The 17,235-nt window shown below is 45.2% G+C and overlaps 1 protein-coding gene across 1 annotated transcript in view; it reads left to right on the forward strand.

The window, feature by feature from the left end:
* Positions 1-17,235, forward strand: part of RACGAP1 (Rac GTPase activating protein 1) — a 186,662-nt gene that overhangs the window by 103,798 nt on the left and 65,629 nt on the right. Inside the window, exon 11 of the mRNA XM_029595020.1 lies at positions 2,807-2,902. Within this exon, the coding sequence (XP_029450880.1) occupies positions 2,807-2,902 (96 nt within the window). The remainder of the gene's footprint in view (positions 1-2,806; positions 2,903-17,235) is intronic.

The following is a 17,235-nucleotide window of genomic DNA, read 5'->3' on the forward strand; positions in this document are numbered from 1 at the left end:
CTCCGGTTCCCACGCCCCAACAAAATACAGGGTGCTATTCCATCTATTTTATTGTTCCTAAGAAGGAAGGATCATTCTGGCCCATCTTGGATCTCAAAAATGTCAGCTGCCATCTGCGGATACTAAACTTCCGCATGGAAACTCTTTGATCCGTCATAATGGCAATACGACCAGGAGAGTTTCTAACCTCCCTGGACCTCCCCGAAGCCTACCTTCACATTCCAATCCATCAGGTCCACCAGTGTTTTCTACGCTTTGTGATACTGGGTCACCATTACCAGTTCTGAGCACTACCTTTCGGCCTAGCAACCGCCCCCAGAACATTCTCCAAAATTATGGTGGTCATGGTGGCAACACTAAGGAAGGGAATGGATCTTAGTACACCCTTACCTGGTCGACTGGCTGATCAGAGCAAAGTCTTCAGAAGAGAGCCGGCAGGTGACCAGAGTCAAGAACCAACTGTAGGAACTCATTTGGGTCATGAACACGGGCAAGAGCAGTCTGCAGCCCTCTCAGTCTCTAGAGTACCTGGGGGCCTGTTTCGACACCAAACAGAACAGTCTTTCTCCCTCCTCCGAGGAGAAGGAAACTGATGGAACAATTACGATTGATGGCTAATGCACACCCCAAGGTATGGAACTATCTTCAAGTCCTCTGCCTCATGGCATCAACCCTGCAGGTCATCCCGTGGGCAAGGGCCCATATGTGACCGCTCCAGCGCTCCTTATTGTCAGAGTTGAGAGAGGATGGAATCCTAATACACCTGTATTTGGACGGCTGGCTGATTCGAGCCAAGTCGCTGGAAGAGTGATTTATGTAATGTCCCCTTGACCGCTTACCTTGCGGGGCATTCCTGAGTTTGGGACCAACCTGGCGGGAGCCCCTTTAGGGCAGACACTGTTGGTCCTCATGTTCTTGGTGCCTCCACCTGGGGAAGAAGGTGTTAGTGGGTGGGATTTCCCTCCCTTTACCCCAGGAAAACAAATGGGACTGTGAACAAGGCTGGCAGTATGTTCAAATATATAATAGGTTTATTAGACTATAAAAGTATATACATTTCTACATGACTATGTACATTGCTAATAGGATGTCAAGCAGCACACTTATCTAGTCATGGTTAGTAGTCTCAGTCTAAACTATAATCATTTCTACAAGGTAGCAAGAACATTTAATATTTGACAATTTGGGGTTATTGGCACCCACCTTATAGAATAGAAGGGACCTCTTGTGTTCCCGCTTACTAAGTATTATTATTACCCTCCCCCCTTCATCCCAAGTCTCACCCATGAGAAAATATGCAACTGGGCTGGTGGGCAGTGTTGGCCTGAGGTTGGGGGTCCTTTGTATCTAAACAGTCTCCTTCCACTCCGCAAGGTGATTTCCCTGTTGCAAGAGCTCATCTGAGTGGTGAACCTAGCCAAGAGCAGTCCAGCCTGCTCTGTTGTTGGAATATCTCTGGCTTCAGTTTGACACGAAGCAGAGCAAGGTTTTCCTGCCAGAAGCTCGAATTAGAAGTTGCTGGTACAGCTTCGTCTGTTGATTGAACACTCTGCGTCCCACCGAATGGTCCTACCTGCAAGAACTTGGCCTAATGGCAGCAACCCTGGAAGTGGTGCTGTGGGCAAGGGCACATATGCATCCTCTTCATCGCTCACTGCTGTCTTGGTGGAGCCTGCAGTCTCAGGACTATTCGATTTGACTGCAGCTGCTGATGGAGGTCTCCTCCCAACTGCATTGGTGGCTGCAGGTGGATCTTCTCAGGCATGTAGAAGCCCATCCCGGATCGGTGGTTTGCAGATCTTCTCCTCTGGTAGTGGACGAACCTCTGCAGCTGGCTTACTTGGCAGGGGTTGCTTCGACAAGGATCCATACTTTTGGAAATTTAGAAATAAAAAAAAAAATCAACACATTCTTCATTTATTAATTTGCTTGTAGGCAAATCTTTCGGTCCCCTGACACGGACTGTGTTTCGCCACAAGGGCTGCGTCGGGAGGGACAAAGCCCAATAGTAAAACTAGGGAAAATAAGACAATACTCTGAGGAACCATAAGAATACCCATAAAAATGTTCTCAAGTTTGATTTATTGAATCCCTTAAGACCAGGATCCATGAAATTTCATAGTGCTATACTCTTTTTATGGTGTTTACCTAACTGTATACCGCTCATCACCTCTACTCCTTATTATTTATTTATTTATCTATTTATTTATTTACCATTTTTATATACCGCAATTCATGTAGCAAAGTTACATATTTCGGTTTACATTATAACAATAACAAGCATGTAAGAATGCGATTACATTAAAACAGGGGAGTAAACTAGGATAAGAGTGAACAGGATAATAAAACCACAACTTATAAAATAATAGAAATACTGCGATTCTTTTGAAAGATTGGCTATAGCTCTGGGTGAGAATTAGGTTGTTAAATTATATGGACTATAGATCATATATTTGTGATGAGGAATATAGAGATGGAGTGTTAATCTAATATATAATCTGATCAATAAACTAGTGGGTAGTCTGACGGATGGTAAAGTAAGGTAAGCGTCCTCATTGATGGAGGTAAGCCATATACAAGAGGCATATTTGCTTGTTATCCTGGTGAGAGAAAGCGCTTAGAGTTTGAGCCCATATTGGCTAAATATACAATGTGTTTAATTCTATGCTAAAAACAAAAAAAAAATAGTTTAGAACAGTTTTCAAAATTCTTTCATATGCTGTAAGTGGGTTCTACAGTGTGGGGAGAAAAAAACCCAAGAGAATCTAGATAACCTTTTCCAATGTCTGTCCATGCTGTTTTTCAGGGCACCCTTGCTGACTTTGTGTTCCAAACGTCTCCAATGATTCCTCCTATTGTGGTTCACTGTGTAAATGAAATAGAGCAGCGGGGTCTGCATGAGGTAAGTAGGTTAAATGGAGGACTGCCAAGGGAATGGGGAGTGGGGGTCCTGCTAAAAATGTGCCAAAGTAGTCCTTTTCAAATATGTCTGCTATCTGCCCCTATGATTCTGCATTGACAGGCTGGAATGAATTTGTGATCGCGCATAGGGGGATGTTTGACGCACCGATCCAGTTCTAAGAGCTCAGTAAAGACATTAAGCATAAGCAAGAATTCTATGTGCATACCACAGTTTGAACCTTTGTCTTAGTCTGAGCTACAGTGAACACCAGGAGTTCTTTTATTTTGCACAAAACATCATAAAAAGCCCGACTCAGGCCAAGTCTCGCTCTTTGAGCTGCTTCAGGGGCTATTATGTGTAATGCTGGTGGTTTGTCTCCATGCAGCAGTTCAGCCTCTTTTAGAATTGTGTAAGCAATTGCCTTCAGGTCAGACAGTGATGAATACACCTCCGCTTGAATGCCGGCACAAACACTTCAGCGGCAAGTTCCACTTCAGACAGGAACTCAACCGATTAGTTACCAGCCTTAACAGTCAGAGCCATAAATTTTACAGCCGGAAGGCAATTGTTTACACATTTCTAAAAGAGGCTGAACTGCTGCATGGAGACAAACCACTGGCATTACACATAATAGCCCCTGAAGCAGCTCAAAGAGCGAAACTCGGCCTGAGTCAGGCTTTTGTTTTGTGCAAAATAAAAGAACTCCTGGTGTTCACTGATCCTCTTGTTTTGGTCACAACTGCTGTTTTGGATCTGTTTCCGGTTTGCTTTTTTGGACCTTAGTCTGAACTACTGCATAGACATATCCTAGTCTTTCTTAAATAATTTTGGTATTTTCCCGCAGATAGCATGGCTAATTCAGCCTGCTTGTCTGGGAGTGCCCCCTGGTGGTTCGAGGCAGGAACTTCTCCTAGCACTAGCAGGGCTTTGCTGCTGCACGCCTGAGCAGTGCCTTCCTGCGTGATTGCAGATGTCTGTTTTCGCCTTTCCTGCGTAGCAACAGGCACAGTTCTTCTCTTCTCTGATCTTTTTGTATTCTAGTCTTTCTTTCTTCACAGCACTTAAGTGCTACCATGGCTCCAAAAGCCCCAGGATGATATGACACCCTGCCGGGACTGCAGGAGGATGTCCCCTAGGCCCAAAGGGAGAGGGCTGCGAAGATCGCCCGGCTCCAGGATGGAGAAAACACCGCATCACTCTCCTATGCTCCCCAGCAATAGCCTGGCGAAGACTGGTCCAGAGAAACCAAGTGCCCCAAAGGGGAAAAATGGGCCTCCTTCCTGCAACCCTCCTCCAAACCTAAGCCCTTGGAAGACAGGAATCCCCTCCCCCCCCCCCCCCCCCCCCCCCCCCCCTTCCCCATGCTACAGTGGTAGTATGCCCACTAGGATGCCGCATAAGTGTCTGGAAGATGGAGGCCCTAAGTAAAGTGCCAGTAGCTAAGAACTCTTTGTCCAGAGGCGAGATGATGTTTGATGCAAGAATTCAAGATTGGAATCTTCCCGCCTGTCATTCTTGTAAGTACAGTAAAGCTCCCCTCCTATGGTACCAATTCCTTGATCTGTCTCAGCTCAGGGATTGAGCTTGGCACAAAAAACTATGGTGCTGGGTGAGGTGCAGAGAAGAGCACCTATATGATGCAAGAGATTACTTTCTTGGCCACCCCCTCAAAGCAAAGAAAAAATGAGAACATCATCATAAGGCTGTGTCAGAGTGAGCCTCTTTGCTTAGGAGGAGAGGTAGCCTCATCCGTGCAGGTCTCATTATTCATGGCACCGAGCCATTTGATTTACTTGGTCTCGGGGCTGACCAAGATGGGGTCTGTATCATAGACATGGAGCTTACGTTCTAGGATGGAATAAATGACCTTGGCATGGCATGCCAAGATGCCATTGATTAGTTTTATGTTTTGGTCAGTGCTTTGTTGCATAATCCTAAATCTTGCTGTTGGTGCTATGACATGGAGGGAGGTGCTGGTACTGGCCATGGATCCAAGATGCTGTAGGAGCTGTTGACCAACCAGGACAGAGCCCCTCTGATCTGGCCACCATCATAGCAATGCAGCTATAATCGCACAGAATTCCTTCTTGACTTTATAGGCAACTCTTAGTGAGGTTGGGTTGAAATGGGTTTCTGAAGAGGATGTCTGATTCATCTCCAGCAGACTAGGTCCCTTGGCCATTGGGAGCCAAGCTAATGAAAACGTGGTCTTTGTCACCTTAAGCCCTGAAGACCAGAGGAGGAGATTTGGACAGAAGAGGTTCTAAATAAAAAATATTTCCCACTTAGTGGGGCTACCCAAAGTCCCACCCCTGGGGTATAGCTCTTCTCGAGCTCCCAGCACTGAGGAAGTCCTCACCATGAGGTGGTAGATTCTCCTCCAGGGGATGTCCCTTTGCAAATCAGACAAGTGGGATCTGTGCATCTACCAGATGTTTCATCCTCTGCCCTCATTGGAGTTATGGCTCAGGGATTCCTTCAGATCCCCTGCCAGACTTGCCTAAGCATATCTCTGGAAAATTACTGCTACTCCATTTTTGGATAAGCCGGCAAACATGTCTTTCAGGAAAAGAACCTGAGAACAGATGTCTTTGGGCTTCTCAGTTCCTTCAATCTCCAGCAGACTCGCAGCTATCCCCAGTTCAAACGTCTCAAGCATGTCCAGATGAGGATGTGGCAGATGCTGTTTGGGATGGTCCAAACTCTCTGGGTAGTGGTGGAATTTCCTTTGGAATGTGCTAAATTTACTTATGATCACTCCAACATATCTCCTGGGAAGGATCTTAAAACATAGGATAATTGGGGAGGAATAAAGGTCTATGGTGATCCATATGGAGTGCTGGATTGTGACTGACTAGCACTTTATGGTGCAGTATCTGCACAAATGCATGAAAAAATTAAAGCCTTTCGCATTGTAAGACGTAGAGTAAATAGGCTTCCATTGAGCAGTGGACTAATCTTCATTCCATTTACAAGGCTTTCGAAACCACAAGACCAGATGCTTTCATGGGATCCTGACGACTTTGTATCATTGTGAGGGAATGGCCTCAGAGGATATGCATAATCATGCAGCTGCACCCTATACAGGGGATCATTTTTTATTTGGCAACAAATTTCAAGACGCACTGGTTCTGATTAAGCAACATCAATTCTTACATTGTTAGCTATGATGGGGCACCAACCATTTGCTTCCCAAGGCCAGTATTTTGACTGAGTCCATTCAAAGATATCTCTTCTACTCCAGTCAGCGATCTTCCCTTTCTTCAGCAGCAGCTGCTCATTTTGAGGGCAACAGACAGAAAGGAATCGACCAAAGGCAGCCTAAATCCGGGACCATTTTTTGATGATTGAGACCCATGTCATCCTGTGGGGAAAGGATTCAATCCATCCATTTCACCATAGACTGGTGGGTCCTGAAAAAATGCTGGAGTATTGCTACTGCTCGTCTTTTTTTCTTCCTCTGACCCTTCTCAATCTTCTCAACTGCAGCTGGAGATGGCTTCTGTTGAAGAGCAGTTCCTGTACCTTCTCGAGTGTGGCCACAAATTCTATTTCCAGTATTTCTTAATCCCATAAGAAGTCAGTGGATTGAAGCCTGTTAGTTCGGGAGAGGTTAAAGATGAACTCCTTTAGAACATAAGTGCCATACTGAGTCTGACCAAGGGTCAATCAAGATCAGTAGCTTGTTTCTACCAGCGGCCAGTCTGGGCCACAAGTACCCGATAAGATCCCAAACAAGAGATAGATCTCATGTTGCTAATGCCCAGAGATGAGTGGCTTTTCCCGAGTCTCTGGTTAATAAGTTCTGGACTTAAAAAAGGATTGGATAAGTTCTTGGAGGAGAAGTCCATTACCTGCTATTAATTAAGTTGACTTAGATAATAACCACCGCTATTACTAGCAACGGTAACATGGAATAGACTTAGTTTTTGGGTATTTGCCAGGTTCTTATGGCCTGGATTGGCCACTGTTGGAAACAGGATGCTGGGCTTGATGGACCCTTGGTCTGACCCAGTATGGCATGTTTTGTTCTTAACTTGCCCAAACCTTTTTAAAGGCAGCTAGCATAGCTTGGTTTAATTGTATCAAGTGAGATTTTTCCAATTTGTTTTAAATGTGCTACTTACTAACTTCATGGAATGTCCCTTAGTTTTTGTATTTGAAAGTATAAAAAACATATTCACATTTACCTGTTCTAGACCAGTCATGATTTTATAGACCTCTATCATATCCCCCCCTCAGCTGTATCTTCCCCAAACTGAACAGCCCTAACTCTTCAGCCTTTCCTCATAAGGGAGCCATTCCATTCCTTTTATCATTTTGGTCACCCTTCTCTGTATCTTTTTCAAATTCAGCTATGTGTGGTGGTTTGCTTTTTTGTTTTAATGTGGCAACCAGAATTGTACACAACAGTTGAAGTGCAATCTCACCATGGAGTGATATAGCAGTATTGATATTTTCAATTTTTGTTCTCCGTTCCTTTCCTAATTACTAACATTGTTTGCTTTTTTGACTGCTGCAGCACACTGAGCTGAGGATTTCAAAGTATTGTCCACAATGACACCCAGAACTTTTTCCTGGGTTGAAACTCCTTATATGGAACCTAATAACTTGTAACTACAATGTGGGTTTCCTAGCATGTAGACAGATGGGACCAGTGGGTTATGCTCCCCTGACAGCAGATGGAGAATGGAGCAAGCTGACGTGTCAGTGTGTATATGTGTGTGTGTGTGTGTGTATATATGTATATATATATCTGAAGTGACCCCAGCCTGCTAATATTTTCAGACTCCAGCAGATGGTGGATGTGCATCTCTGTATGGGGATTGCCTCAGACTTTAGAAGGAGAATTTTAAATTACAGGAAGAAAAGCCCTGCTCTCCTGTGGTGATACCAAATGGTCCCTCCCCCAGTTGAGAATTCTTGAGGTGATTTCTGTGGTCCCTCAGATGTGTGCCTTGGTCTGGTAGCTGGGTTTCCTGATGTGGACTTAGCTAATTGTACAGCTGAAAGTCAAGCGGGTACAGGAGGCCAAGCACAGCGGTGATGGCAGATGCCCTCTCCCCCCACAGCCAGAGACCGTGTCTCTTCTCAGCCGGTAAGTACTGAGCTCCGGTAAGTTAAAAAAGCGGAAGAAACTTTTACCTTCTGAAACACACAGAAGGGTTTTAGGACTTCTTCCGATCTTTGTGCTCGGTGTGCTGTTCTGATGTCATTCCCGCGCCCATTGGGGTTAGGGGAACTGGGCAGCCTGGTGGTTTGTGGCCTCCCGATGGGCTAGGCCCTGCAGTTAAGCTTCTTGCCCGCACGCTGTGTGGTTAGGCCGGTGGCATTTTTTGCGTGCTTTTGTGCATGTTTTCTGCCCTCTACATGATGTCTGTGTGCGCACTGCATTGGCTCTGCTCACGTGCTGTACACTCAGTTTTGGGCGTGCTTTTGCGCGTACAACTTCTTAAACTGGTGATATGTGCAAGTCATTGCACACAAATTATGCATGTGGATTGAGCACTGCCTAATTTTTTGTGCATAAACTTTTGAGCGTGAACAGTTTGGACGCGCATTCACTGCCACTGTGGCGCCAGTGAATAAGCCTAAGTTCCTTTCTCTCTGTGTTGCCTGTCATATCTGGGCTTCTCAGTCTGATGTGGCTTCTTCTGTGTCGGTGCTGTTTGGACACTCAAGGAGAGTTGCCTTCCTCTGATTTTGCTATGTCAGGGTCCTCCTTTCCTGAAGATGGTTTGGTTATGGTTTTGTCCAGAGGTTTGCCAGGTGCTTGTACTCCCTTGACTGGCTCTTCCACAGGAGATGGTAGTTTAGAGGGCCTCGCTCCAGTTCCTTCTGGGTTTTGCCTGGCTGCTTTTTCTTGGGTGGAGTTTTTTCAAGGGTTACAATTCTTCAGGCACAGTCCTCCTTTGCTCAATCTGGTCAGGTCGGACCCTCAGCCAGTGGCCCCTCCCTTTTCCAATCCTATCTTTCAACGCTGGGGTGCTCCTTGGTTCGCTGCGAGTATTCCCAACAGGAACCTGGATGACACTGATGAGGCTTAGCCTAATTCCCTGGAGGATGGGGAAATTCCTCCAGACTGGAACTGTATCTGTCCATGTTACGGTACTTTTATAGAGATGAACTGCCGGCTCTGATTTCTCAGACTTTGCAGAAACTGGTTGTTCTTGGTACAGATTCATGTCTGAACTGAAGAAGAATCCCATTTTGGTTTCCTTGTGTAAAGCCTCTTGTTTTTTTTCCCAGTTATGGATGCAATTCAGGGAACTGATCTTATGGGATGCCCTGGAGACAAATTTCAAAGGGGGTTGGACATTGGAAAGCCTGGATCCAACTGAGAGAGCGTTTGCATCTTCCCAAAGTTGATATGCTGGTCTGTGCCTTCTCTAAATGGACGACTATACCCGTGGAGCGAGGAGCAACCTTGAAGGATGTGCATGATAGATGGATTGAGACTATCCTTAAACAAGCCTTTGAAGTGGTGGCAATCAGGGGCGGATTGGCCTATTGGGGGATCGGGCATCCCCCGTTGGGCTGGTCGCACTAGTCACGTGGTCTGCCGAGCGCGGCCGTGACAGAGCCGCACTCGGCAGACCATGTGGTATCGCCTGGGCGACGAATCCCCGGGCTGGTCTTCATCGGGAATCCACCGCTGGTGGCAACGACTTAGATTGCTTCCTGTTGCACTCTTGTGGCCAGTTCTTGTCTGCTTCTCTCTCAGGAGGTTGATGGAGATGAATTCAAGAGTAGTTATAGAACCCGCTGCTGCCTTTTTGGCAGATGCGGGCTGTGATTTGGTCTGTAGCTCGGCCAGAGGAGTGGCTTCAGTGGTAGCAGTTGGTGTCCACTATTGATTGCGAAATTGGTCAGCTGATGCAGCCTCCGAAGCTAATCTTACGAAAATGCCTTTTAAAGGCTCTCTTGTTTGGGAGAGAGTTGAAGAGGGGTGGTGTTCAGTTCCTCACTTGCCGAAGGATAAGAAGCAATTGCAGCGCCCCTCGGCTATGAGGGGTTGTTTCCAGGGCTCCTGGTGGTTCCCTCCCTACAGAGTGGTCGATCTTTCAGAGGACTGTCTTTTGGTAGGTCTCAGTCCTTTCGTCTCAAAGCCCAGGAGAGGAGTGGGCTCGAGTGGTAGATCTTCCCGAGCTTTCCAATGAAGGTTTGCTGACCCACCCTCGGGAACAAGAGATAGGGGGGGGGGGGGGGCGCGCCTCTCTCTTTTATCAGAGGTGGGTTGAGATCACATCAGATCGGTGGGTCTTGGCGGTGATACGAGAGGGATATGTGCTGGAATTTCACAGTATTTCTCAGAATATGTTCATGGTGTCTTGCTACTCCCCACAGAAGAAGCATGCTTCTAAGGCTCCTCAGGCCAAGGGCTGTGTTCCTGTGCCTACATCTCAGGAAAGTGTGGGGCAATATTCCATCTATTTTGTTGTGCCCAAGAAGGGGAAGGGTACCTTTTGCCCATTCTGGATCTCAAATGTGTCAAATTCAGAACTTAAATCCTGCAAAACAGGGGGGAAGCAAGATGGCGGCCAAGTGAGAGGTGTGTGAAGGCAGCGCGTTTCCTTTCTCTTCAAATTTGTAAAAATTTACCTCTAAAATGCCACATACGAAGCGTAAAGCTCGACTAAGGGAGAGCTTACCGTCTACTAGTATTGGAGATTTGACTCAAGCTACGATTCCAACCTTCTTCACTTCGACACCTACGCCTGTAGTTCCGGGAGCGACAGCCGCGGAGGGCAGAGATGAGGAGCGTGCATCTCAGCCCCTGGCTGACGAAATCTCGCTAAGTCCCGGCGCACCCGAGACTCCCCCCCCACCGCAGTGTATGGAAGGCCGCGGGACAACGCAGGCAACTTCGCAGGGATACCTCGCAGAGCATCGAGCTCAGGGTGAGAGACCCATCGAAGGAACATCGCAGCTGGGTATAGCAACACCCAGTCCAACCTTGGATGAGGGAAGGGAAACTGCCATTGGAATCGCAAGTGCTGGTGAGTTCAGGCAATTGACTTCCTTTCTTGTAAAGCCTGAAATAGTCACAATGGATACCATTTGGGTTGCATTAGCAGCAGTTGAAAATGCAATTCTAAACCTATCTAAGATGTGTGTGGAAACGAATAAACGTAGTGTTGAAAGTGAAAGAAAGGCTGAAAAGCAAGAACAGAAAATCCAGGGGATGGAAGAAAAAGTCAAGAATTTGGAAACTTTTCAACACCATGTAATACAAAAAGAGACTGTGACTGACAAAAAGATAGAAAATCTAGAAAATGCAATAAGGAGTGGCAATATAAGAGTTTTAAATTTTCCAATTATAACTTTAATAACACCATTGGAGTTGTTTAAAAAATATTTAAATCTTGTCTTGAAAATTCCGCTAGAGGCAATGCCGCTGATTACTAAGATATATTATTTATCAGTAAAAAGAAATGAACAGCAGAGTCAAGAACAGCAAGACCAATTAAATATTTCACAAGTACTGGAATTTTCTGTTGAGGATGTAGTAACAGCAAGAGGAACTCTTTTCGTATCCTTTGCTTTTCAATCAGAAAAGAATAACGTATTGAAGATGTTTTTCCGAAATAGGGCTGCAGTATTCTATGGTCAAAAGTTATGGCTTTTTCCGGACATTTCGAGGCCCACACAAGAAAGGAGGAAAAAATTTATCCAACTGAGAGAAGATGCGATGGTTATTTGTTCAAAGTTTACTCTTCGTTACCCTTGTAAATGCGTAGTCAAGTATTTAGACTCCGTCTATGTTTTTTTTGAACCCTCGCAACTCCGTTTTTTCATAGATTCTCACCGACTAACTGCGATATAGGTAATGGCAGTGGGTGCTAAAAGGTATAGAATGGCTGGGTTTGGTCACCTTAAATTTCTTTTTTCATGTTAACCTTGAAGTTCGTACGCTCCTTAGAAGGTTTCTATACCCCCCTCAATATTTCTTAATATTGATTGGTTACTGTATGATTATTGTCTTTAGTACTTCTTAAATAATATGATATACCAATATGTAACCTATAATTTCAATCACAATGGTTTATTTGTGTAAAAGGTGAAAATGCAATAAATAAAAAATAAAAAAAAAAAAAAATCCTGCAAAACATACAATAGATGTAATTCCAGTCCAAGCCCTAAAACAATTAAACCAGGCAATAGCATCAACATTGACATTAATCATCAATAAATCTTTAGAGGAAGGCATACTATAGAACAGTTGAAACATGCAATTATTAAGCCAATCTTAAAGAAAAATCTAGATTCCAAAATATTAAATTATAGGTCCATATCAATCCTGCCTAGTATTGCAAAATTGATTGAAAAAGTGGTACTCAAACAATTGAATGAACATCTGGAACAAAATGATATAATATATGCCACACAATATGGTTTCAGAAAGAATCACAGTACGGAAACACTGTTATCACTACAGGATACGGTTTTGCGAGAGTTCGATTCAGGACAAAGATTCCTATTATTGTTACTTATCAGCTGCGTTTGATATGGTCAATTATAAGATCATGTGCACAAAATTATTTGAAATAGGAATAAAGGGAAAAACACTAGAATGGTTCAAATCCGTTTTTGAATAATAGAACGTATCAAGTTTTCATAAACACCTTAGCAGATAGTGAAGCTGGAAACGGGTACCACAAGGGTCCGCATTATCGGCAACCTTGTTCAATATATATATATATGGCACCACTGTCACCTTTTGTCAGGCCTGGGATTGTCGTACTAGCTATACGCGGATGACATACAGTTCCTAATACCAATAAAAGATACATTAGAGAGAGCTTTTCAAATAACTGAAATGTATATGAACATCATAAAGCACATCATAAATCACAGATGAAATTAACTCTCAACATTGAAAAAACTGAAATAATGCTATTAGAAAGGAAACAAGGAATGAGCAAGGAGAACTATGGGCCAGATTTTCAAAGGGGTACGCGCGTACCCGCCGAAAACCTGGCCCAAACACCCCCTGCGCACGCCGAGCCTATTTGCATAGGCTTCCGGCGTGCGCAAAGCCCCGGGATGCGCGTAAGTCCCAGGGATTTCCTGGGAGGGGGAGGGGGGGGCATGTCGCGATCCGCGTGTCATCGGGGGGCATGTCGAGGGGTCGTGACGCATTCAGCGCGTCATCCGGGGGTGGTGCCATGGGTGTGGTTTTGGCCCGGGGCCGTGGCCGCGGCCTCCGGACCGGAACATAGAGCGCAGCAGCCGGCCCGGCACGTGCAAAGTTACGCCTGCTCGAAGCAGGCGTAACTTTCGTGATAGAGGTGGGGGTGGGGTGGGTTAGGGAGGGGAAGGTGGGGGGCGGGCGAAGGAAAGTTCCCTCAGAGGCCGATCTGATTTTGGAGCGGCCTCAGAGGGAATGGGTGCAGGCTGCCGATTTTTGGCAGCCTTGCACGCACCTACCCCGGATTTTAATGGATACACGTGGCTACGTGCGTATCTGTTGAAATCCCGTGCACTCTTGTTCGCGCCTGGTGCGTGAACAAAACTACGAGTGTGCGCAGATTTATAAAATCTGCCCCTTACAGTTTAAATATGAAAATAATCAATTACCCTGACCAAAAAATTAGACCTTGGAGTTATCATAGATCAGAATTGAACTTTAGAAATTACATAGAAACACTAACGAAAAATGGGTTCTTTAAATTACTTCTGTTAAGGAAATTAAAACCGCTGCTGAATAAAAAAGAATTTAGAACATTGCTAAGTCCTATTGTTTAGCGGCATTGATTATTGTAATGCCTTGTTGCTTGGACTACCCCATTCTACCTTGAGACCTTTACAAATTATCCAGAATGCAGCAGCAAAGATACTAACGGGAATTCATAAATACGACCATATAACCCCAATACTTATTGAGCTACATTGGCTTCCAATTGAACAAAGGATACAATATAAAGTTTTAACAATTCTACATAAAGCAATACATACTGAAAATTCGGAATGGTTAACTGCATCCATTCGATTACATACTCCTCAACGCAATTTGGGATCATCAAATAAAGGTTTACTGGCAATTCCATCACTATCAACTGCTAGATTAACAGCAGTAAGAGAGAGCACTATCCCTAGCGGCTCCCAAGATTTGGAATATGTTACCAGTGGAACTAAGGTTAGAATCCAGACAGAATTCAAAAAACCTCTAAAAACATGGCTATTCAAGCAAGCCTATGGTGAGAATAACTGAGCAGACATGATATAGAAGGAAATTATGGTGGTTGGAAAGTGTGTTTTGGTAGTTGAAAGATGTCGTAAGAAATTTTTTTTAGTTTTACTTGCTATTGTCATTTATTGTTTATGTATTATATGATTTTATGTTTTTAAAAAGACTGTAAACCGATGTGAAGGTTAGGTCCATATACCGATGTAGAAAAAATTGTTTAAATTAAATAAATTGCTATTTGAAGGTGACTCATTTTCACATGGAAACCTTTTGCTCTGTGATAATGGCCTTGCAGTTGGAATTTCTGACCTTCCTGGATCTGTCCGAGGCCTACTTTCATATTCCCATCCAATTGGAATACCAATGCTTTCTACGCTTTGCAGTGTTGGGTCGCCATTATCTGTTTCGGGTGCTGCCCTTTGGGCTAGCCACCAGCCCTAGAACGTTTTCCAAGTTTATGGTGGTGGTAGCAGTATCATTGCAAAGAGATGGGATCTTGGTGCATCCATACTTGGACGACTGGCAGATTCGAGCTAAGTCTCAGGAAGAGAGCTGCCTGGTGATGAGCAAGGTAATCTCCTTGTTGCAGGAGCTCGGTTGGGTGGTGAACTTGGCCAAGAGCAGTTTTCAGCTATTCCAGTTGTTGGAGTATCTGGGAAGTTTGGATTCAGAAATTGATTTCACATGGCGGCAACCCTGGAAGTGGTGCTGTGGGTGAGTGCTCATATGCGTCCTCTTCGGTGCTCTCTGCTGTCGCTTTGGAACGCACAGTCTCAGGACTATTCAGTTTGGCTCCACTTGCCAAATGATGTCTGCTCTCGCCTCCAGTGGTGGTTGTAGGAGGTTCATCTGAGCAAAGGTGTTTCCTTATCCTCCCTGATTTGGTTGGTAATCACGACACATGCAAGTTTCCAGGGCTGGGGAGCTCACTATCAAGAACTGATGGCCCAGTGACATTGTAGTGCCGAAGAGTCCCTCTGGAACATCAACTGCCTGGAAGCCCGAGAGTCAGCAGGCTGCAGGGTTGAGCGGTCCGTGTGATGTCAGACAACACGATGACAGTGGCCTACATCAATCGCCAGGGAGGAACCAAAAGCCTAAAAGTGTCACAGGAAATAGACCAACTTATGGAATGGGCGGAAGCCCATCTACAGATTATCTTGGACTTTCACATTGCAGGAAAAGACAAAGTAAGAGCAGACTTTCTCACCAGGGAGAGTCTGGACCCAGGAGAGTGGGTGTTGTAGGCCGAGGCATTTCAGATGGTAGAGTAGTGCTGGAGCCTCCCCTTCCTAGACCTGCTGGTGACTTCTTGAAATACGAAGGTTCCTCAATTCTTCAGTCGCAGGAGAGATCTGTGCTCTCATTTGGGTCTGACCAGAAGATGAGTTGCCTTATGCCTTGCTGGGCAGGATAATTCACAAGATCAAAGGCCAGAGGGGTCTGGTTCTCCTGAGGCTTCGGACTGGCCCAGGCATCTGTGGTATTCACATCTGCGATGACTCCTGGTTGAGACCCCCCTTCATCTTGTCACCCTTGGATCTGTTGCAGCAGGAACCGTTCTTCACAAGGATCCCACTCCATTCTGTCTTATGGTTTGGCCCTTGAGAGGGCTCGCCTGTTGAAGCTTGGATATTTCTTCTGCAGTGATTGTCACCTTACTCTTTGCTAGAAAGTTCTCTACTTCCTTTGCCTGTTTGCGGGTTTGGAGAGTGTTTGAAGCCTGGTGCGAGGAGCACGGTATTCTTCCTCACTCAAGATCCCCCTCATTCTGGACTTCTTGCAAGATGGTTTGCATAAAGGATTGTTTCTTAATTCCTTGAAGGTATAGGTTGTGGCTCTTGCTTGTTTCAGAGGCCTGGTGAATGGTGTTTCCTTGTCTCATCCTGATGTGGTCCGCATTTTGAAGGGAGTGAAATATCTTCGGCCTCCCTTGAGGTTGCTTTTTCCCTTGTGGAGTCTTAAAATTGGTGGTGGATTTTTTAGACGGGCCCTACATTCAGTCTTCTGCATAGCCTTTCCTTGTGGTTATTGACCTTGAAGACATTGTTCCTGATGGCTATATGTTCTGCGCATTGAATTTCCAAGCTGCAGGCCTTGCCTTGCCAGGAGCCATTCCTTCGGGTGTCTCCAGGAGCATTACAACTGCGTACTGTTCCATCTTTCTTGCCTAAGGTGGTCTCAGAATTTCATTTGAATCAGTCCATTTCCTTGCCATACATGGATAAGGACAGACTCAGAGGAGTATAGTCTTTTGCATGCCTTGTGTGGTATCTGGATGTTTCTGAACCTTTCCAAAAGACAGATCACCTGTTTGTTGGAAAGAAGCAGGGCGAACCAGCTTTGCGGGCTACTATAGCTCACTGGATTAAAGAGATGGTAACGGCTGCGTATGTGGATGCTGAAAAGCCGTTGACTATTAGGGCTCAGGCAGTGTCATTGGCGGATGTTAGATCGTTGTCTCCCGTCGATATCTGCTATGCTGCAGAGTTTCCTCCTTGCGTACTTTTTCCAGGTTTTATCGTCTGGATGTGTAGGCCCAGGAGGATGCAGGCTTTGCATATGCAGTGTTTACTGGACCGCGAGCAGCCTCCCACCCTGTTCGGGAGTACCTTTGGTCCTGAGTCCATCTGTCTACACGCTAGGAAATGGAGAAATTACTTACCTGATAACTTCATTTTCTTTAGTGTAGACAAATTCAGCTTCCTGCCCTCGGCTGCTGAATTTGTGTCCTTGGTCCTCCTGTGGGGTTAAGTGTTCCAGGGGATTACTGGTAAATATTCATCCAGTCCCTATATTGGGGTACCTGGGTTCAGTGTTTCATGTTGGTTGAGTTCGGTTATGGTTGCCTGTGTTTTTTAATCACGTTTTTTGCTAGTCTGTCCATAGTTACTTTTGAAGAGAATACTGGCAGGCGGGGGTCACTGCAGGAGTATATATACTGTGACGTCAGCTTGCTCTGTCTCCATTGGCTGGTAGGGGAGCATAACCCACTGGTCCTGAGTCCATCTGTCTACACTAAGTAAAATGAAATCATCAGGTAAATAATTTCTCCATTACTTTTCCATGTATTCTTCACTTTTGCACTTGTCCACATTTAAATTTCACCTACCATTTGGATGCAAAATCTCCCAGTCTTGCA

Source organism: Rhinatrema bivittatum, chromosome 3, assembly GCF_901001135.1.
Source record: "Rhinatrema bivittatum chromosome 3, aRhiBiv1.1, whole genome shotgun sequence".
NCBI lineage: Eukaryota > Metazoa > Chordata > Amphibia > Gymnophiona > Rhinatrematidae > Rhinatrema > Rhinatrema bivittatum.